Source organism: Carlito syrichta, unplaced genomic scaffold (assembly GCF_000164805.1).
Source record: "Carlito syrichta isolate Samal-C Ts95f unplaced genomic scaffold, Tarsius_syrichta-2.0.1 Scaffold305641, whole genome shotgun sequence".
Taxonomy (NCBI): Eukaryota; Metazoa; Chordata; class Mammalia; order Primates; family Tarsiidae; genus Carlito; species Carlito syrichta.
This window is the reverse complement of record NW_007249737.1, coordinates 35,504-57,963: the sequence shown is the minus strand read 5'-3', so window position 1 is coordinate 57,963 and position 22,460 is coordinate 35,504. Positions and strand designations below refer to the sequence as shown.

Below are 22,460 nucleotides of genomic sequence, written 5' to 3'. Positions count from 1 at the left end.
TTCCTCGCTTATCTCATTCCATATTTATTTCTTCCTCCTCTTGCATCTAGAGCCCTGATTCCTAACTATATCAATGTATTTACTCATTTGATTAATTCTACAGTACACACAAAATGTTTCATACTTGCTACATTCATACCATCACAAACAGCAAACCTACTGAGTAGGTGTGTCAGCTCAGATCCTCCAAGAAGCCAATGCCAAAGTAGGAGTAGATGTGTAAGAAATTGATTAGGGAAATGCCTGTGATGGATAAAGGGGGAGGGGGACAGGAAAAGGCAGAGAAAGTCTTTGACTGCAATACAGTTCTGTGCAAAGAAATTGGAAGGATGGTGGATCAGGGAGGCAGAGCTTCAGACTGTAGTGCAGTCTGAGAGTCATGGCTGGGACCATGGGAAATCCCCAAGCAAAGGTCACCTGTTAGAGGAGTCTGGCATCAGGCAGGAATGGCCCAGAGTTTCTACCGTGTTTGGCCATCAGTTGAGAGCAGCCCAGGCATGTGTGGCAATGACATTCATGCTGCAGTGGCTGCAAAAGTGCAGAGGCTGTAAAGGTGTGGCTGTCACCTGTTCCTGCAGCAGGCTTTCCTAGGGGGAGGTCTGAGCACCTCCATGGTCCCCACAGTGAAACTTAAGTTTTCTTTAGAGTTTTTTTTGGCTATTGATTGAAAGTATACAAAGTACTGTTTTTAAAAGCAACTTGGAGGCCAGGTGCATTGGCTCATGCCTGTAATCTCAGCATTTTGGGAGGCCAAGAAGAGAGGATTGTTTGAGACCAGCCTAGTCAACATAGCACAAAAAAGGAGACTGAGGCAGAAGGCTCACTTGAGCCCAGGAAGTTGAGGCTGGGTGAGCTGTGATCATGCCACTGCACTCCAGTCTAGGTGACAGAGTGAGACTCCAATTCAAAAAAATAATAACAACAAAAAACAAAATAAAATAAAAGCTACTTGGATTCTTGGTTTTTTTTTTCTTTGTTGCTATATTATTTATTTGAAATACTGTGCCATTTACTTATTTGTTTGTTTTGTTTCCTCTATTCTTGTTGATGTAGTTTAATTTTTGAATACATAAACCATTAACAAGATTGTAAAGTCAAAATTATACAAAAAGGTACACTGACAGTAGTGTTACTCTCCACCCCCTATTTTTTCCACTTCATTATTTCATTGCCCCCATTTTTTCTTTTTTTTTTTTGAGTTGGAGTCTCACTCTGTCGCCTCTACCTGCTGGGCTCCAGCGATCCTTCCGCCTCAGCCTTCCGAGTAGCCGGAACTACAGGCGCGCGCTACCACGCCCGGCTAGTTTTTTTGATTTATTGTAGAGATGAGGTCTCGCCAAGTTGCCCAAGCGGGTCTCGAGCCCACGGGCTAAGGCAATTCACTCACCTCAGCCTCCCAAAGCACAGGATTACAGGCTGAGCCACCGAGCCTGGCCTCATTGCCCCTATTTGACACAAATGTTTGCACGTTGCACATACTCTTCTGTACTTAAAAATAATTAACAATATATAGTAAATCTGTCTCTATGACTTCACAGAGATATTCTTCACTTTTTTAACAGCTTTGCAATATTCCATGGAGGAGTGAACCCTAATTTACCTTACCACTCTCCTGTAGATGAGCATTTTGGCTGTTTTCAATCTTTTGCAATGATAAATAATGCCACAATGAATAAACTTGTGTGTATGTATTTTTTTTTTTATTGTTGGGGGTTTATCTTTAGGGTAAATTCCTAGATGTGAGATTGATCTTAGTTCAGAGGATAAATAAACTATGTTGTCATTTTTAAAACATATTCCCAAATTTCCCATCATTGGAGTTGTTTAATTTTTACATTCCTGCCAGTAATGTATGAGTACCTATTATTTCCACACAGTTTCACCAACATGGTATGCTTCAAACTTTTGACTTTTTTGAGTCTGGTAGGTGAAAAATGTATCTCAGTATAGTTTTAATTTGTGTTTCTCTATGAGTGCACATTCCTGTTTTTTAAGGGCTTGACCTGGAAGCTGCATATATATCACCTGTGCTCTCGTTCTATTGGCCAGAACTTAGACACATGGCCTTACCTGGTGGCAAGGGAGACTGGAAAATGTAGTGGGTATTCTGAGACAATATATACCCTGCCTAAAAAGTCAGGCATTCTATTGCTGTGAAGAAGAGAATATGTTTAGAACAACTTGTTGTCTCTCCTTAGTGGGTGAGGCATTTTTCTTTTGAAGGCAGTAGGAATCCAGGGAAGGAATTTTTTATACTGTGTTTGATATCTTTGTAAAGTTTCATATCTGTTCAATGTAAAAAATTCAATAATATAAGCAAGTACAAAAAATGAAGTAGTTTGCATTGCCACGATCTGACTATCATTCCAGATCAGAGAAGGTTTTGTTTGTCCTTTTAATCTTGGCTTCTTTTGAATTATGAAGGTAATACTACATATTTATAATACATTCAAACAATATAGAAGTATATGATATAAAAAAGTGAAACCTCCCAATCTCTTATCCCAAAGAAACTTAAATGCACATTATTTGTGGCTTTTGTTATTACAGGTTGAATATCTTTAATCCAAAATGCTTGGGACCAGAAGTGTTTTGAATTTCAGATTTTTCCAGATTTTGGAATATTTGCATTTTACCAGTTCAGCATCCCTGATCTGAAGGTTGGAATAATTCCTGTGAGTGTCATGTTGGCACTCAGAAAGTTTAGGATTTTGGAGCATATTGGATTTTGGACTTTTGGGTTAGAGGTGCTCAACCTGTATAAACAAAGTCACAGTGAGTTGCTGCGCACGTGCATCTTTGCCTGCTTTCATTGATGATTCTTAGGAAAATTTTGGTGATATGAAAGTGCTAGTAGGAAGGGAGGAGAGGTCGTAGATTTTTTTTTTTTTTTTTTTGAGTCGGAGTCTCACTCTGTTACCCAGGCTGGAATGCAGTGGCACGCTCACAGCCACCACAGCCATGACCTGCTGGGCTCAGGTGATCCTTCCGCTTCAGCTTTCCAAGTAGCTGGAACTACAGGCGTGCGCCACCATACCCAGTGATCTTTTCTTGATTTATTGTAGAGATGAGGTCTCACCAAGTTGTCCAGGCTGGTCTTGAACCACTGGTCTCGGGTTAACTTCTCACCTAGGCCTCCCAAATTGCTGGGATTATAGGTGTGAGCCACCATGTCTAGGTTTTAGATTTTATTCACATCTGCCAAACTGGTTCCCTAAAAGACTGTACCATCACCGCCTCCTTGTGAGAGAACTTTTCTGGGGAGGGTTCTGGGCTGTTGTGTGGTATACTTGGAGCTGGGTTCTCTGCATAATGTGGACCTCTCTCAGCAGGGCCTGGCAGGAACTATGATGCCACAAAACCATTTTTTTTTTTGAGTTGGAGTCTCACTCTGTCGCCCAGACTGGAGTGCAGTGGCCGCAGCCTCGACCTGCTGGGCTCTGGCGATCATTCCGCCTCAGCCTTCCAAGTAGCTGGAACTACAGGCGCGCACTACCACACCCAGCTAATTTTTGATTTATTGTAGAGATGAGGTCTCGCCAAGTTGCCCAGGCGGATCTCGAACCCGCGGGCTCAGGCAATCCACTTACCTCAGCCTCCCAAAGGTGCGGGATTACAGGCTGAGCCACCGAGCCTGGACACAAAACCATTTTAAGTCCCTAGTCCTATATTCAACTTCTTTGCCATTGTGTTGGGCTGTTGCCTTGATTCCACAGTGCAGGACAGAAAAGTGTTGCACAAAAGTGTTCAAGAAGGAGTTGGGGTCTTGGGTTCTAGTCTCAGATAGGATATTAGCCCAGGGATTGGGCAAACACTTCCCTTCCCTGGGCCTCAGTTTTCTCTTACTTAATACTACTAGGATCAGACTGCGATTTTAGGTTCCTGCACTCCTACAGCATGATTCCATAATTTGGGGAAAGTGCCAACAAGATCATTGCCAGGTTATGTCTGTTGGCATCTACCTCTTGACTAACTCCACCTGATATCTCATATTAGTTATGCAAACCAGAAGGCAGTCAGACCTACCAGAGACTTAGGGTACAGTGCCATGGGAGTTGAAAGGGGAAGTTTGTTTCCAATCTGGTTCTGAGATGTTAACCACGTGACTGATTCTGACCACAGCCAGACCCAGACACTTTGCCTGCCCTAACTTACAGCTAGCCCTCCTCTTGTGCCTCAGATATCATTGTCCTGGGGCATCTTGGGACTTGGCTCCAGCAGATGTCTCTAACCTCCGATGGCATCGACCTCACACTGTCTACTGGATCATTTCAGTACACACACACTCCCTTCCACAAACCTACACCACCGCATCTTGTGTGCATGACTTCCCCACTTCTTTGCTCCCCCTTGTAGAAAAGCACTCCCAGAGAGTTGGTTTATACTGTTTTCATATATTTACCTCCCATTTTCTTTTCATCCTACCTGGATCAGGCTTTGCCACTATCCCTCTATGTGTTTATTTATTCACTTATTTAACAAATATTGATTGAGCACCTACGATGAGCTAACAGTATTCTCTGCTGGTGATATAACACATACCAATCCAGTGAAAAGCTCTTGCCCTTGTGGAGCTTGTATTCCAAGATGAGAAGATAGCAAGGACTAAGATAAGGAAACTGCTTCTCTATGATATTATAAAGCTGTGGAGAAAAAGAAAGCAGGAAAAGAGAAAGTGTGAATGTGGTGGCGGGGTGGTTCAGTTTTCAAGAGGGAAGAAAGCCTCACTGAGAAGGTGAATTGGAGCTCCCTCGCCCAAAGGAGGTTAGGAACCAGTGTTGTAGATGTCCAGGGGAAGAGGGGACAGCTGGACACAAGGCCCCAGAGTGGGAAGTGTGCCTGGAGTGTTTGAGAAAGGTTAGGAAGCCGTTGTGGTGCGAGCAGAGTTGGTGGGGGTAGTTGAGGTGAGGGGCGTGGGAGCAGATCTTGCATCACACAGCAAAGGCCTAATGGGAGATGGTGTCTCGTTACCATCTGGAAGGACAAACAGAGGTTCCTGTGAAATGAGTGGAGGTGACAGGTGGAGGCCCAGCCAGTAGCTTGAGGGGGCTGAAGCCCAGAACTCTGGTGGAGGAAGAGGAGATGAGCTGAGAGAGGAAAGTAGGACCAGACCAGGAAGGGCCCTGAAGGTCTCTACCTGGCTTTGTCAAGGATGCCAGCAGCCTCACTTTGCTAAATTTATTGGTCACTTCTCAGAGCACTTCATACTCACCCCAGCAGCAGTTTTTGCCCAGATCCCCACTCTTGCTCGTAACACTTTCCTTCTTGACTTCATGCTCTCTCAGTTCTTCCCCATCTCCTTTGTGAGCTCTTCCTCCTGCTCCAACTTAAATATGACAGTGCCTGGACTTTCTCCTCAGTGTTTCTAACACATGTGATAAGAAGCTCACATATAATATATGCCAGGGGTCCTTGTGTCCTGCCCTGAGGTGCTAGGCCTCCTGAACATAGATGCCTTTCTGACAGGATCAGCTCATCATCTCCTCAATATTATAAGAAATTGAGTTGGACAAGGTCGAGTTGGAAACAGTTGTTAGTGTGCTGTGATAGTTTCCCTCTGGTCTCAAGTAAAAAGAGGCAGGCTCCAAATAAACTCCCTGCAGAGCCTACTATCTGTGCCCTGGATTCTGGAGGCCACAGAGTATGTTAACATTACCAAAAGAAGTCTTAAAGTTCCAAGAACGAGGCTGGAGCAGCTCACCTGGAAGCAGAGCACAGAGAGTTGACAGGGAAAGGGCTGTCCTACCCAGGCAGGACACAGCTACCTGGCCCTGTGTGGACGATGGAGAGAGCTGCCTGGAGTCACCTGAAGGGCACCAACCCAGTAAGATGGCTAGCAGAGTCCACATGGCCCTGGCCAGAAGGGCACACCACAGAGCCTGGGTGAGGGAGAAGATCTGACTGGGGGTGACACACTGTCCTGCCACTGGATGTCTTCAGGACAAGATCTTGTTGGAGTTCTCCAGAACAAGATCTCTACAGAATCTGCAGAGGCACCCCCAGAAGGAAGAGCTGGCTCCTCTTCATCCGCCATCCCAAGGGTAGCAGCAGAAGACAGCAAGCAGCGCCAAAAGACAGTCTTGCCCCCTAATTTGCTAGCCCTTAGGCCTACCTTCGGAAGAGTCAGAGATTAAGACTAGGAGAGGGCTGGGCTCGGGGGCTCAGCCTATAATCCCAGCACTTTGGGAGGCTGAGACGAGTGGATTGCCTGAGCCCGTGGGTTCAAGACCAGCCCAGGTAATTTGGCGAAACCTCGGCTCTACAATAAATCAAAAAAAATGAGCCAGGTGTGATAGTACACACCTGTAGTTCCGGCTACTTGGAAGGCTGAGGCAGAAGGATCGCCAGAGCCCAGCAGGTAGACGCTGGAGTGGCCGTGAGAGCGCCACTGCACTCTGCCCTGGGCGACAGAGTGAGACTCCAACTAAAAAAAAGAAAAGACTAGGAGAGGAGGAGAAGCTAGAAAATAGGGAGAAAGACAACCTCCACCACCACCACCATACTCCATCAGGCCTGGGCAGGGGAATGCTTTCCACTGGATTCAAGTTTGGGAGTTTGGTTTCTCAGAGCAGGTTGGGCTGGAGTTATTTGGTTATTTGGTTAATGGGATGCTTTGTGCCAAAACAAAGAGACTCTCTGTCTATTATCTGAGAATGAGTGGAAAGGCTGCAAGATTTGCCTGAAATTTCATCCAGGGTTAGAAAGAATATTCACAGGTAAGGCTTAAAGGGATCATGAGAGAAAGAAATGGGTTTATCAACAAGTCAGCTGCATAAGCATCAACACAGCAGGACCAAAAGCTTGTCCCTGAGCAGCAGGACAGAGGTGCACAGAGACTCTGGAGGCCTGCAGAGGGCAGACAGAAACCCTGGGGCCAGGAAAGGGGTGTGGTCCACAGTATAGTCTTGTCTTGAGGGAAGGTGAATCTCAAAAGGGACGTTCAGCGTAGTCTGCAGCCAGCAGGCTGAGGGTGGCTAAGGTTTCCTTTGAATAGCTGGGGACAAATTGGCAGTCTCTGCACCTGCTGGCATTACTGTCAGCAGCAAGGTGTGGAGGCTGCTCAGAGGTGAAGAAGGGTTCCTGGGGAGGTCTGTCAGTTGAAGGTGGGAGGGTGAGGGGTTTCCTCCTGGGGAGCCTGAATGCTAGGGCTGAAGCTGATGGCAATGTGATGGACCCCCGGTTTCCTCTAAAAGAAGGCTGTCCATTGCCAAACTGCCAAATTAAAAGTTTATGTGGGACCCTGGTCTGGAGTGAGGGGCTCCCCCCAGGACTACAGGGGAATTGTCATGAAGCTGGCTGGCTGGAGGCACAAGAAGACGTCTTGTGTAGGGGTCCAAGAGCAGTTGAATAATGGCTACAGGGTTACCAAGTCCCAAGAAGAAGGGCACCCAGATATCTCTGATGCATTTATGCCGGAACTTCTAAGAGATGCCAGCAACTCTCCTGAGGTTCAGACTGTGTAGACTCCACTCCAAGGGGCATTTGAAGAGCCATCGTGTGGAAGACTATATTAAAGCAAGACACGTGTTTTCCCGGTGCCTGTGTCCTGTTTGTGAAAAAGACCGGTGTCTCTTGGCGCTGCACCCTCCCACTCTGGATTGACGAGGGCATTTGTTCTTTCTTGGTGGAACCGTCTGTGGGGACGACAGCATAAGCTCCAGGTCTATCTGTTCTCCTCTAGGTCTGGTATCTGCCATCTTGTTTGGGAAGGCTGGCATGTCCAGGGGATTTCAGGGGCAAGCCTTAGACTGACTGAGCCTCCAGCCTGGCTGCTCTGTGTAAAGGTGACTCTGGGTGTAACTGGCATTCCTGGCGCCAGGCCTGGGCAGAGACTCAGTGAGTCACACCACATTGCTTTTTCAAATAAAGGGCCACTATGGAGGCTTCCTTTAGAGGATGGAAAGGATGTTATAGGGAGATTAGCCCAACCTCCTATCTGATGCCTGGATTGTCGCTGCACCACGTTCCCCAACCCCACCTCCAAATATGCCTCTACCCCCAAACAATGCCCCCACCATGCATTGCCTCAACATGTCCCAGGCAGCCCGTGCCATCTCTAGCCTGTGAAAGTCACTCCTCATTTTGAGCTGAACTTGACTTCTTGGTCCCAGCTCTGTTCTCCGTGGCTGCACAGAGCACACTAGCTCCCTTGGTCATGTTCTGCTAGAGTATTCTCTCTGGAGTGATTATGTCTAGCACGTTGGCCCCATTTGACATGGTCCTTTTTTCATTTTCTCCAGTGTCCCTCTGAAATTGCATGATGCAGTTTCTCCAGTCCTAGGGTAAGAGCCCTCCTGGTTCAGACCTCTTACTAAGCCTAACCTGTAGAGAACTTTCCACCTCTGGCCTTCCTGCTCTTGCCCTTGCCTGGAATGTTTGCCTCAGTACCAGCTGTGTGTGGCATGGGCATACCCTGGGCTGGAGGGCCAGCATTTCTCCATCATGTCCCTCTCTGGCAGTTAGTCCAGTCCTCTTGTTAGAGGCATTGTTATTCCATGCACCGCTCAGAGAAATCGCTGTCAATTAAACTGTGACTGACGATGTCTAATTTTCACATCGTGTGTAGCTCATCCCCATTTCGAAGAAAATGTGTGTCATAGACCAGGATGAAATGGGACATATGGCCTGCCTTGTGATGCAGGGCCAATGAGACAAAGCACGTGGGTGCCTAGTATGGTGCTCAGCACAGTGAAAGCTTAGCAGATGACACCCACTTTTATCAAGGCCTTCCAGCAGTTCATCAGTGCCCCCCCCAGCCGGCCCCCGCCCGCCTCTCCAGCCTCAGGGAGATGACTTCCGGTGGCATCCTCTTACCTCTTCCTGGAGTGACCCCTCCCCACGGCCCTTCTTGTAAGTGTCCTCAGTTGCCACTGCCCAAATATGTAAAGTCTCCCCGCCCACCCCTCCTTCCATGCTCCCCCCTCACACAAGCTTCCATCCAGAGGATACTCGCTGTGTTGTCTGCTCGCTCACCTGTCCCCTTCCCAAGAATGTGGCCCTTTGAGAACAGGGACTGAGTTATTAATCTTTGTGTCTCCAATTCCCAGCACAGCACTGGGACATGGTGGAAGACCCAGGAATGTTTGCCAAATGAGTGATGCTTTTCTCATGTTTAATAACACCTGGATTTGCGTCGTGCTTTATAGTTTCACAGGTTTCTTATCATCTATTTCCGTATCCTGTGACTCTGAGTAAGTCAGGACAGGTGGCAATGTTCTTGTTTCACAGCCAGAAAACCTGAGCACCTGTTAGGGGACATCCCTGAGTGCACAGGGCCGGGTTAGTGTCTGAGCCGGAATTAGAGTCAGGCTCTGGCCTCTTACAGTTTTGGGGTTGATGGGCTCTTGGCTTAGAACAGAGGTGGTAAACTGGCAGCCTACTGGTCATATGTGCCTTGTGGATGTGTTTGGCTGACATAGTGTGGTTGTTGTTGTTTTAAGTGCATAAGTTGCCAATACTGAAAAAATTAGATTTCCCACAGAAATCCCAATTACTAGCTTAAAAATTGATGCATCTTGCAACCCTGGGCTTACATCCCCTCATGGGCAACAACTGGTATGTGCTCTACTCCCCAGGCTACCCTAACCCCATTGTCTGATACCCACAAAAACATGCAACCCCTGCTTAGACAAAGAATTGAAGTTTAGCTGGAATGCTGTGCTGGCTGATTGGGCCTCCAGAGAGTACCGTCTGCAGTTGTCAATAAGCCCAGGCTGTGGCGGGAACTTGGAGCCACCTCCTGCCTTTGCAGTTGTCATTCCCAAGCCTGCCTCCGGTGGGAAGGACAGAGGTTGAAGCTGTTGGGAGCCAACATCTATAGCTACATGGCTGAGGCCTGTAAAGGCCCATCTGGAAGATCGCCTCTGACATAGGATATCAGTTATACCTATGATATTGGCGTGTGATTGGTGACCAGTGTGCATACATGGCAGTAAAACTTATAAGTGAATCTCAGTACATTTGATGGAAGGTGCATGGCGGAATTGTTTCTGTCTTTCTAAGTTTAGCTTCTTTCTAGATATTTTTTTACTTCTATTTCCTGGTAGACTGGGTAGTCCTTGTTCCCGAAAGCTGTTTCCCCTAGGGCTAAGATTAGAAACTAAATTACCATGATAGTTCTGTCCCCTGCCCCTAGCCAGGTAGAACGTTTTCTTTTGTTTCGTTAATTACCGAAACTCTGTCTGCTTCAGCCCATGGCCGCCATCTTGGAAGCCCTGCATTTCCTTGTTCAAGAGTGTGACAGCTACTATTTGATTTTTAGAGTAGACTTGTTGGGATAAAATATATACATATACACTCATAGCTGCGTAAATCTATGCTTGCTGTTTTGATTCCTTTTGCTACATTATTCAAGTGTAATAGTTACTATATGATTTATAAAAGAATTAACGATAAGGTATTAGCTTAATAGGATATAGCATAGTATTAAAGTCCAATAACTAGATCATATGAAAATTAAAGTTTAGACATATGAAACATGAATTATAGTAAAGTTTTGTAGTTTAAGAATAAGTTTTAACTGAGTTATAAGGCGTTATGTTAAATTGTAATAGGTTAATAGTATAGTGTTAAGTTGATAATATTAATTGTTAAAAATATTGGGAATCAGTGAACTTGGATTGAACCTAGAGTTAACTCAGGAAAGTTTTTTGTATTATCAGGGTATAGAGCAAAGAGTATAATATGAATGATTCGTTGAACATTATGGAAAACACTTTGAACGATTTGTATTGAAATTGTGCACCTGTGACCTTGATGTAAGCACGGCAGGCATCATGGAATTTGAATTGTTTGCTTGGAAATTGCAGATCTCGTGGTGGTCTTGTGATGCATAGTTTGTAAAGCACGAAACTTGTACGCCCCCAGTGAGTGATTATCACATTGCTGGAGGGTATAGAAAATGGTATATAAGTTGGAAAAGGTTTGAATAAAATCGGCTTCAGTCTTGGCCAGACTGTTCCCAGAAGAGCTGCCTCCGAGTAGTTTTCTTCTCTCCGTTCTGATTCACCGGTGCGGTCCTAACCCTTCCCTGGTCAGTGCAGGTCACCGACATGAAGCAGTGCCCCTCTCCTCCCCAGGACAAAGGGCATGATGGAGTCAAGGAGCTGGACAGCCTGAACAGTGACCGACTGAGAACCCTCCAGCTCAATGTCTGCAGCAACGAGGAGGTGGAGAAAGCAGTGGAGCTGGTCCACTCGAGCCTGAAGGATCCTGAGAAAGGTAGGGGGTGCCCTTGGGACAGCAGGGATCATGCATGGGCTGTTGGGGGAGCCTTCCTAAACACTGCCCTCTATTTGCTGGCATTGTGCCAAAAGGCTTCCTTCTTTTTCTTTCTTTCTTTTTTTTTTTTTTTTAGTCGGAGTCTCACCCTGTCACCCAGGCTGGAGTGCAGTGTTACACTCTCGGCCACTGCAGCCTTGACCTGCTGGGTGCAGGCGATCCTTCCACCTCAACCTTCCAAGTAGCTAGAACTACAGGCACGTGCTACCACGCCCAGCTTATTTTTTGATTTATTGTAGAGATGAGGTCTCACCAAGTTTCCCAGGTGGGTCTCAAACTCCTGAACTCAGGCAATCCTCTTGCCTTGGCCTCCCAAAGTGCTGGGATTACAGACTTGAACCACCGCATCCGGCCTAAGGCTTCTTTCTTTATTGCTTAAATTCTTCCTCCTGCATAGTCAGAGGAAGGGTATTGAATTAGACACATCTGAACAATAGGGCAATAAGAAATATAGCCAGGGCATGAATCCAGAATCTGTGGAGTGCTGGGTGGGTATGCACCGATGTGGGTCAGCTCACTGAATGCCCAGTTTGGGCCAAGTGCTATGCAGGGTGCTGGGGACACACAGATGACCAAGACACAGTCTGTCTCCAGGGGCCTTATAGTTCAGTGAGGGGACTGATTTCAACATCAGGGAGCCATGCACTGAGAGAACAGAGTAGCACAGGAGAGAGGGTTTAGTCCCGTCTTGGGGTCACTGCAGGAACAGGCAAGTTATGGCAGATTGTAGCAGAGAGCAGGGACAGTCGTTCCAGAAGGCGGCAGAGCATGGACAACAGTGGAAAACAGCGCTGGGTGGGCTGGGTGACGACAGGCGATTTGGTATTAGTCAGGTGGAGGTGGTTGGGGAGAGTGGGCATCCAGAGCCTTGAGTGCCAGGTGAGGGAGCATGGCTTCTCTCCTGAGGGCACTGAGGAGCCACTGGAGGGGTTGTCCTGAGGACAGTGGTCTGGTCAGACTTGTGCTGCTCACCCTGAGATTGCCTTGGCCATGTGGAGGGTAGATTTCAAGGGGGACCAAAGCGTGGGTTTGAGTCCTCAACTGGGGTGGTGGGCATGGGGAAAGGGGAAGGGTCAGATTCGAGGAGTCTGGAGAGGGCAAAGCGGGCTGCAGTTGGTGACTAGGATGTGAGATGAGGCGAGCAGTCTCTGTCCTGGACACCAGCGGACCCTCACTGCAGGAGGAGGCTGAGGGAGGGAGAGATGCTACAGTGCCTGCCCTGGGAGAATGTCCAGGCTAGAGATCAGGTGCCCATGGTGGAAGGTGAGACTGGGAGTGGGGAGACGCACAGAGGACTCCTGGGGAATGTGAGTGTTTAGGGATTGGAGGAGGGGAAGGGACAGCTCCTTCAGAGAGGTGTCAAATAGTACCCCGAAACTACTCATAAAGGAACAGAAAGCTTGAGGGGTCAGTACCCAACAGGTCAAATGCTGTAGAAAGTTCCTGTAGCGTAAGAACTCAAATGTCCTTCCAGTTCAGCCAAGTGGAAGACCGTGGAAGAGGGGCTCAGTTGTACAACGCCAGGGGGCGCCATTCATATGGAATTCAGCAGTGATGGAGGGAGCTCCCTTGTAGAAGGCAGACTATGAAATTCACCTGTGAGCTCCCTGATAGCCTAGGAAAAAAGGGTATGCCTCATTCAGCTCTCTGCACTTCCACAGATTTGGGTGGTGGCAGCTGGGTTGTGAGTTCAGTCTCCAAGTGGGGAGGAAGGAAGCGGGCAGGGTGACCAGGGCCTGTGTTGGGTACCCTGGGCTGAGCATGTACCAATCAGGTTGACAGGCTACAGTCTCTGAGTAGCTGCCTCAGAGCTGTTCTGTGTGGCTGTCAGCTATGCTCTGTGGCTACTGGTGACCCTGTTCTGGGCAGTCAGTCTGTCAATGATGTACCACCTCGTTAGCCCAGTGCCACCCCCTCTACCACCACAGGCCACTCCCATGTCCCTCTGTTCTCTGAGGAGAGGCCTGTGAGTTCCTGACCTCCTGAACATCTGCTTACTAATTACGGGCAGAGCCAGCACTCCTGTCCCATTAAGAAAAGGCAGGATGGATCCCACTGGGATGATTACCAGCTCTGAACCTACAGCCGGCTTCGTCCCTCCCTGGTGGTAAATCCTCCCCCGCCCGCCTTCCCTGGCAGCTGGGATATTGCCTTCATAAACTGTTAGGCAGGAAAACAGCTGCGTCAGCACCATGAAGCCACTTCAGTACAGCCTGTGGGTTTTGTGGTGACTTGAAATGCCCGTGGAAAGGCGTCATCACGGAGACCTGAGTGCAGAGTGGGCCTGCACCAGGGCTGGGGCTGCTCAGGGCCGTGGTCCTTGTCCCCTGCCTCCTTCCCCTGGGCAGAACCACCTCCAGTCTCTGTACCGGACCAGCTAATTGACCCAAGCTGCAAGGCAGGGTGGGCCCTGGGACACACACAGTGAGGAGGCTGTCACCCCTGTGCCCTGGGATCTGAGCTGGAACCCCAGCGCCAGCCCTGATGCTTTGTCCACGTGACACATTCCAGGAGAGTTTGCTCAACCACTCACCATGACCTTACTTAACCAGTACTGTATTTTTTGAAAACTTTAAGATTTTTAGGTCTGAAGAAAGAAAATAAATGTGTCAGATATGCGGCTGTGTGCCCTCTTCTTCCTCCACCTCGTCTTCTCCACCTCCCCCACTTCCTTTCTCTCTTCCTCTTGTCCCCTTTACCCCCTTTCCACTCTCAGCTCTGGGCTGTTTCCTGGTCATGCAATGGAATTCCCCCAGGCAATGCTGGCTTTAGACTCCAGGTGGCGCTCTCTCAGAGCTTTCAAAGGCCAGCAATGGCCACCTCTGATTCAAATCCTACTCAGACAGGAAGGAACCTTTCAGGAGAGGCGTCCCTTCCCCTTTCCTCACGGTGGGGGCACATTTTGGTGGCAAGTTTGGTGCCCTTCACCCTGGCTCTGTGGAGCCGTTGCTGCCAAAGCCTGGGGTGAAATGATGGGGATGTCTGATTAGAGCTCTGGAGCCATCTGCTGCTAGCCCCTCCCCGCCAGCAGGACGCTGAGGGACTGGACATCTGGAGCCTGTGTCCAGCCAGGAAAAAGCTGAGTGAGTGGGCCAGTGGGCATTTAGGCAGGCTGTGGCAAGGTCTGGTCTTGGCACCATCACTTACCAGTAGTCAATAAACAGGTATTGAGCACCTGCTGTATATATACTTGGTAGTGTTCTGAGTACCAGAAGGGGTATGACCTGGTAGGGAGAGTTTGTGGTGGGACACCAGTCGAGAGGAAGTCAGTGGCTTCAGGACAGGACTTCCAAGTAGCGGGTATAGACTGGGGGCGTTATTCCATGGACAGGGAAGACTCTACATCTGGGACACCCTCAGTCTGGAAGAAGACTGGATTTACTTTGGGCTTTACCTCTTAATAGAGGTGTGACCTTGGGCTTGATCCTTCCTGCGCAGGCCTCAGCTTGCTCATCTGTGAAATAGGGAAAGTATTCCCCGGGCTGTCCAGTGTTCGCTCTTAGATCAAACCATTGCAGGAACACAATGGAATTTCAACACAAGCTCTCAGGCTGAGGAGTGGGGGAGTTGAGCAGAGCTGGGCGGGGCCGTGATGTCAGGGGGCACCAGGTTGTCCAGACTTAGAGAGGGCAGAACACATGAGGGCAGTGGGAGAGAAGCCTGGAGAAAGCCTCGCATACCACGCTACGGAATGAGGACCGTGGAGCAAGAGGTGACTGATGAGAGGAGGGTGAGTCTGGCTGAGGGAGTGGGTGAAGTTGAAGGTGGAAGAGAGAGACTGAGACCCAGAAGGAGGCTTTTCTACTAGCACAGGAGAGAGGCAACAAGGTCCCAAGTGGACACAAGTGGAAACAGGAGGGAAGAACTGATTCTAATGGGCCAGCAAAGGAAACCCGCAGCTGCATGGGGCTAAGTGTGAGGGCTTTGTCCTCACACAGACCTGGATCCAAGTCCCATCGTCCCCACCTGTTAGCTGGGTGACATTGAGCAAGATGCCTCAACTGCGTCGACCAGATATGGGACAATTTAGCATGTACTTTGTAAGCTGCTTGTGAAGATCAGGTGAGTTAACGGAGGCAAAGTGCTTCATTCGGGGCCTGGTGGCTGTCGTTTTGATCTTCAGCTGTAATATGGACAGCACGTGGTGATTCATTAGATGTGGGAGAAGTTGAAGGAGCTGGAGGAGTCAGAGATGAAAGTGAAATGATTAACGAAGAGGAGGAGCAGGCTTGGGCAGTCTGGAAACTTGATGTGTTGGTTGTGGTTAGAGTTGGGGACCTGTGGGACATTCAGGTGAAAGTGAGATAAGAGGAGACCTGTGAGGAGAGAGCCATGGCTCCTGAAGGGTGAGGGGAACCCTTGAAGAAGAGATGATCTTGAGGCTGTTGCAGAGAGAGATCTGTCCCCCAGGCCAACAAGAATGGCTTCGTTAAGTTTATTCAGAACATTGAGGATTCCAGAGAGTGACTTGTTCCCCAAACTATTACTGCATGTTAAGTCAGCAAAACTGATCCGGGAGTGGTGTACTTTCACAGGCCATATTTAATTAAACTTTTTTGGATAGTAGTGTCAGATGTAATTGTTCTAAAATGCTATATGCATTTTAGGCCATGTGATATTGTCCCTTATGAATCAAACACAAAACTGTTGGAAAATTCCAGGTACATAAAGAAGATGAGGGCACCTAAGGGTTGAGTGCAATCCGGGATGCAGGAAATGGTTGGGTATCATTACCGCCAAGGGAGAAAGGAGGGTCAGGGAGCATTAGTCGTACTCACATTGCAGCCAGGGTGAGGAGAGTGGAGGCTGGGGGCGGGGTCCCTGGCACACCCATCCTAACCCGAAGGGCCAGAAACCCAGCATGGTATGACTGGGAGATGCGGAGTAGAGAAGGTTCTCGGAAGCCTAGGGGAGAGAAAAGGAGAGCAGGTTGCATGGTTACCAAAGGCTCTTTAGGATATGGAGACATGTATTTGTAGACATTCATTCACCTAACATGCAGTTATTGAGCACTTAATGTGTACAGCATTAAAGGGAAGGAGCCAGGGTCAAGGGAAAAGTTTTAAGTTGCCTAAGAGAGAAGGATCAGTGGCTTGCAGGCTCAGAGATGGTGGTGGAGGTGTTGGCCATGCCAAGTGGGGAGTGGCTGCTTGCTCCTCTGGAAAGTGGAGAGGGTGAAGATTCAGGGCAGGTCTGCAGGGAGAGGGCAGAAGCTGTGGGGTTGTAATGGACGACTGATCATGTCACGGGTGAGACCTGAGCGGTCACAGGTGAGCTCTGAGAGCAGGGAAGCGTCCACATGGCCTTGCTGGGGGATGGGGTGAGCTCTGCACGGACACTTTGTTAACTGACAATTTCCTTTCCCTAACAAATGTCCTTAATTCCCCATAATTGAAGGAGAAGGCACAGAGGTCAGTTGATGAAGCTTTAATTTGGGTAACACGGAAGGAAAGCAGCTAGAGACCAATTACTCTGTCATTTACACAAACTCATTTCCATGATTAACTTGGAAAATGAAGCAGGGCCGAGTTCCCACAGGTGGGGGCAGGCCCCAGGAGAGCTCTGCTCTGAGGCTGCGCCTTGGGAAGAAGACTAGCCCCTGGGGAGTTCTACAACGGGGGGGGGGGGGGGAGCTCCGTCCTGAGACTCTGGCCCATCCAGCCCTTGCACGCCCCAAAACTGAAGCAAAGAGGACCCTGCAAAACAAGGCTGCCTCCTCCCTGCCGCTTTCAACTCTGCCTGTAACTTACTGGGTCAACTTAAGCCTGTCCTTTTTCCTCAGGGCCTCAGTTTCCCTAGATGTAAGATTAGTTAATAGGCTATATAAACTCCAAGGACCCTTCCAGCACCAACATCCTCTGAGTCTACAAGGGCCAGCTGTTCCTTTCTTAGCTAGTCTTGCAGGGAACCGCCAACCCAAGTACAGTGTGAGAGTGTACATTTCCTCCGACCCTGTCCTCAGCCCTATGTGAAGACCATCAAATAGCGCCATGTTTCAGAGGCAGGAGATGCTTGGGTGTCATTAATGCCGAAGGAGAAGAGAGTGTCCAGGAGCATTAGTCATACTCATATTGTAGCCAGGTTGAGGAAAGTGAAGACTGGGGGTGGGGTCCCTGGGAGAGAAGAGAGCAGAGTCGTTGTTAGGAGGGTTTTGGGGTGGAGCAGGACTGGACCTGACTTGTGATCAAGGCTTGGCTGTACCTCTGTCTTGATGTGTGACCTAGGAGCTTGAAGCCCTCTCTGGTCCTGCAGAGGGTGCTTGGCCTGGAAGACCCCTAAGGTTCCCCTGGGCCTGACAAGAGGAGAGAGAATGCTGGTGAAAGCTCAGAGGCAGGAATGAGTCAACAGGTGTGATGTATGGAGTTCAGGGTATGGGGATAAGATGGGGGGAGTAGAGTGGAAGTGAGGATTTGGGGTGACATGGGACTCAAGGATGGGGGACACTACAGGGCTGGGTCATGATGGGCCCAGAGAATGGAGTCAGGCAGGCATGACATGAGGACAGGCTATTCTAGACTTAGGGGAGGGTCTTAGCCAGCACTTTAGGCCTCTCTATCTCCTCCCATTCCTGGGTGATGCTAGAAAGTTTTCTGAGGGCCTTGGGCAAGAGGCTGGGAAGTCACAGGGAAAGGGGAACGTGCTACAGCTTGATGGACAATGTGTGAGGCTGAGCATGGTGACTGCAGTTCTGTCCTCTCCTGTCCAGGGATGTGGGGCCTGGTTAACAACGCGGGCATCTCAACATTCGGGGAGGTGGAATTCACCAGCATGGAGACCTACAAGGCGGTGGCGGAAGTGAACCTCTGGGGAACAGTGCGGATGACTAAATCCTTTCTCCCCCTCATCCGAAGGGCTAAAGGTGAGTGGGAAAGGGAGCTCCTTCCTGCCCTGGACCTGCCCCCACGTGTTCATCTTTGCTTAGAATAGAAATGCTTGTCCCAGCAGGTCTAACATCCATACCCAATAGGCTGAGCTCATGAATCGCTGGGACCATGCTGGGTCTGGAGCTGATAATGGGCAGTGGGGCCGTGATCATGTAGGGGAAAAAGGGATGTGTGGCTTTCAGAAAGTAGGGCAGGTAAGAGGTCACTGGTCTATGCACCAAAGGCTTAAGGATTATAGCAACAATCCACTCTGGGAACCTAATTAGAGAGATAATCATCCTTTGCACAAAGCTGTGTTGTACACATCATTGTAGCAGTAGTTAAGTAAAATTTGGCATTTTATTACTCTGTAGTTTTTAAAATGAGTAGTATTAAGTTAAGAAACAATAGTAATAATCAAGATTAGAAATGTGAAAAACACTCAGCCTGTAATCCCGCGCCTTGGGAGGCTGAGGTGAGTGGATTGCCTGAGCCTGCGGGTTCGAGACCCGCCTGGGCAACTTGGCGAGACCTCATCTCTACAATAAAAAAAATCAAAAAATTAGCCGGGTGTGGTAGCGCGCACCTGTCATTCCAGCTACTTGGAAGGCTGAGGCGGAAGGATCACTGGAGCCCAGCAGGTTGAGATTGCGGTGGCTGGGAGCAGCCACTGAACTCCAGTCTGGGCGACAGAGTGAGACTCCAACTCAAAAAAAAAGAAATATGAAAAACAGACAAAACACCCAAACTCATGTTGGATAGCCAAATGTGCACAAACCACCTTAGAAGTCAATGATTCTGATTTTCCTTCTAGAATAGCACACAAGGGCAAGATCCGTAGCTCCATTCTGAAGTTCTAGCAACAACAGGAATAAACACAAAGTGCAGCTGTAGGATTTTAGAAGAAAACTCCAGCCTTTCAGTGACTTCCAACTTGGAGGTTTCTGAAAGGTGCCTCCCCACAGTGCCCAGGGCGTTCCCCTTCCTGGTGCACAATACCCAGGACAAGCTGGTACCAGGTCTGCATGGGCTTACCTGGCTAGGCTGAATGTGATCCACCTCCCACCCCACTGCCCCCAGGACTGGGCCAGAGAGTCTTTTCGGGGGACCACCACTCCCTTCCAGCCCATGACTCTGTTCTCATGTCCTGGCCCTGAAGTCAGGTTCAGAAACCCTGCTTCTCTGTTTACTGGGCTCTCTTGCCACTCAGAATGGATCCGAGTTGGGGAATCGAGCCTAACAGCACAGGTCCCGTCCTCTTTGAGGGCTGCCTCAAGGGCCTCCCTGCCAGCCATAACCTCCAGGTACTCCTCCTTCTGCACGCCAACCTCCCTCCCCAGGTTGTCTCCAACAGACCTTTGGACTTAGCATGTTATTTACCTGCCCATCTTACTATTTGAGCTGAATTTCAAACTCCACGAGGCTAAAGTGAAGGCTTTAGGCTATATTCCTCCCTGACTGGCGGCAGACCTTGTCCATAATGAATACTCAGCTCCACACTGAAGCTGTCTCGCCTCCTAGATCCCCCCTTGTGATTTCACCCCACATGATTATCACCAGGCAGGGCTCTGTCTGGTTTTTGCATTAGCTGTGTGTCACTTATTACACTGTGTCCTCCTGGTATGCAGGCCTTCTTCTCTTTCATTTATCTTCCCCTGTCCCACTGGGCATAGCCTAACCAGTGAGAAGGCCCCCTGCCTGGTTGGTTCGGAAGTGGTTCCGTCCAGGCCTCTGGACACATGCCAGATCCCAGCCTTGGTGCCATAGGGCAGTGCCACCTGAGCAGGTAATCACTATCTCCCTCTGCAGGCCGCGTGGTCAATATCAGCAGCATGCTGGGCCGCATGGCCAACCCAGCCCGCTCCCCATACTGCATCACCAAGTTCGGGGTAGAGGCTTTCTCTGACTGCCTGCGCTACGAGATGCACCCACTGGGTGTGAAGGTCAGTGTGGTGGAACCCGGCAACTTCATCGCCGCCACCAGCCTTTACAGCCCCGAGAGCATCCAGGCCATCGCCAGGAAGATGTGGGACGAGCTGCCCGAGGTCGTGCGTAAGGACTATGGCAAGAAGTACTTCGATGAAAAGATTGCCAAGATGGAGACTTACTGTAACAGTGGCTCCACGGACACGTCCCCTGTCATTGATGCTGTCACACACGCCCTGACTGCTACTACCCCCTACACCCGTTACCACCCCATGGATTACTATTGGTGGCTGCGAATGCAGATCATGACTCACCTGCCTGGGGCAGTGTCCGACATGATCTACATACACTGAAGAGTTTCACTGTGGCCTCTGTTGAGGACCAGTGGGGGTGGGGGTAGGGAGGAGCTCACATAGTCAACTCTTGATTATCTACTTTGGACTGTCCACTGTCCAGGAGGACCTATTACTTGATGTAACATCGGCCAGAGGGAATAACTCAACCTGACTTGGTTGCATAGTGAGTGACTTCACAAATGGGGTATGTAAGCCCCTAAACCTCAGGGCAAACATGGTGCATCTATCTGGAGTTGATTTCATATACAGATTTGGGGGAAAACATCATTATGTTAAAAGCAGATTTGTTATAGAATATAATCCAAATTCCTTTACATCTTTAAGCCAAAATATCAGTTCAAAAATTTTTATCATTTGATCCTTTAGCCAGCCTCATAAGTAAAAAAGACAGATTTTTTTTTCTTTTGCACATGAGGAATTTGCAGTTCCAAGAGGATACATGAAATAACCCTCTTATTGCTTATATACGGTTCAAGTCATGTGTTCCTCCCAGTGCTGTAGAAACACTTCATGTTTTGCATTCCAGGGTTGCTCTCGATCCATTTTCCAAGAATCCGCTGACTAACTCTGTGTCCTGGTCCAAGCCATGCATCCTAAGTGCCCACTGCATACTCCCGCTATGGTGACTGGCCGGTGCTGTATGACTGGCCAGCGGCAGCCAGTGATTCAAAGCTGGCTATGTGGAGGGTGGTGGGAATCATTCTGGAGGTTTCTATTTGAGATTTCTCCAGGCTCTTTTGAGACTTAGGATAGACTTGTGTGGAGATGCTCTTTGGCTAAGAAGGCAGGTTGTTTCTGGTTTGGGTCTGCTTGCTTTTGTCTGGGTGAGGCCAGTGTCAATGGGGCAGGCTTGCAGGAACAGCAAAGCCCTCAGAGGTGGGTCTGGGTTCCTTGTTGGTCTTACATGGTGCTTACACACACACACACACACACACACACACACACACACTCACACACACACTCACACACGCACCCTGTTCTGCTGGGCTTCCAGGTGACCTTCAGTGATGGCTCACCTTCCTCCTGTGGCCTTATTTTTAACTAAGAAGCCAGGCCACTATTAGGCAGTCTGCATGAGCCCTTCTAGGGTTTGGGTTTGCAGGCTTCCATTCTTGCAATTACCCAGGGTCTGATGCTTGAACCAAAACCAGGCATCACCGTCTTCCAGGTGGCTTTAGGCCTAGGGCAGAGTCCCAAGTGCCAGCTTTACAAATCAAACTAGCATTTCTGCCTCTCCCTGAAAGGGCTAGGCCTGCCGCTAGAGGGCGCCCTCCTCCTCCGCAGGCGGAGTTGGCCGCCTATGCCCCAAACTCGGGCGCTTCCTCTCAAATTTGAGGTTTCTCCAAGGGTTTGGGATTCCCACCGGATAAACTGCCTGGGAACACAAAAGCAAGGCCCCTAGAAAGCAGCGTTCCCCCTCGTCTAACAGCTGCCTGGCTCGAACCTGGAGTCTAGCGCAAGGAGAAGGCAGAAGAACACGGGCAGCTGGACAGGCAATGAAGTTCAGGCAGTGCCAAGGAAAGGGGTCTCACAATGAGCAGATTCAGCTTGCCTTCTGGGCCTTTGTCCCTCTGTCTTCACACAGGGATGCCCTGTCCCAGCTCCTTGTCTGCAGGGTGAGATCCAGAGTGTCTAGAGGCAGGGAGGGGGAGGCCGGCAGGAGCCATTGTGTTTACATAACAACACTAAGATGCTTTCGTACCACAAAGCTTGGACCCTTTTAGAACTGCATTTTTACATTGTGGAAGAATTTGTTTTCATGCTTGATTTTAATAAAGGAAAACAGATGTGGCACTTGGAGTTGCACGCTTGCATCCATACCTGGGAACTAGAGGGTAGTGGGTATGATCACGTGCTCTGGGTTCTTCAGATCAGCCATCAACTGGACACTGGAGAAGCTGCATGCATGTCTGCTGGTGTCTTCAGCAGTAAGACAGGACTGTTGGGGCAGCCTATAGGCTGTCCTGACCTTTTCCCAGTGATTGAAAAGCACTTGGCACATTCCCTCCAAACACTCTCAGTGCTAATTAAAACC

The 22,460-nt window shown here is 49.1% G+C and overlaps 1 protein-coding gene across 2 annotated transcripts in view; it reads left to right on the top strand.

Moving 5' to 3' along the window:
• BDH1 (3-hydroxybutyrate dehydrogenase 1) overlaps positions 1 to 22,219 on the top strand; it is a 41,799-nt gene extending 19,580 nt beyond the window's left edge. For both annotated transcript variants that reach the window (XM_021714386.1, XM_008061923.2), the window contains 3 exons: positions 11,079 to 11,220; positions 17,987 to 18,139; positions 19,953 to 22,219. In XM_021714386.1, the coding sequence (XP_021570061.1) occupies positions 11,079 to 11,220; positions 17,987 to 18,139; positions 19,953 to 20,422 (765 nt within the window). In that variant the 3' untranslated portion in view covers positions 20,423 to 22,219. The remainder of the gene's footprint in view (positions 1 to 11,078; positions 11,221 to 17,986; positions 18,140 to 19,952) is intronic.
• The last annotated feature ends 241 nt before the right edge of the window (positions 22,220 to 22,460 follow it).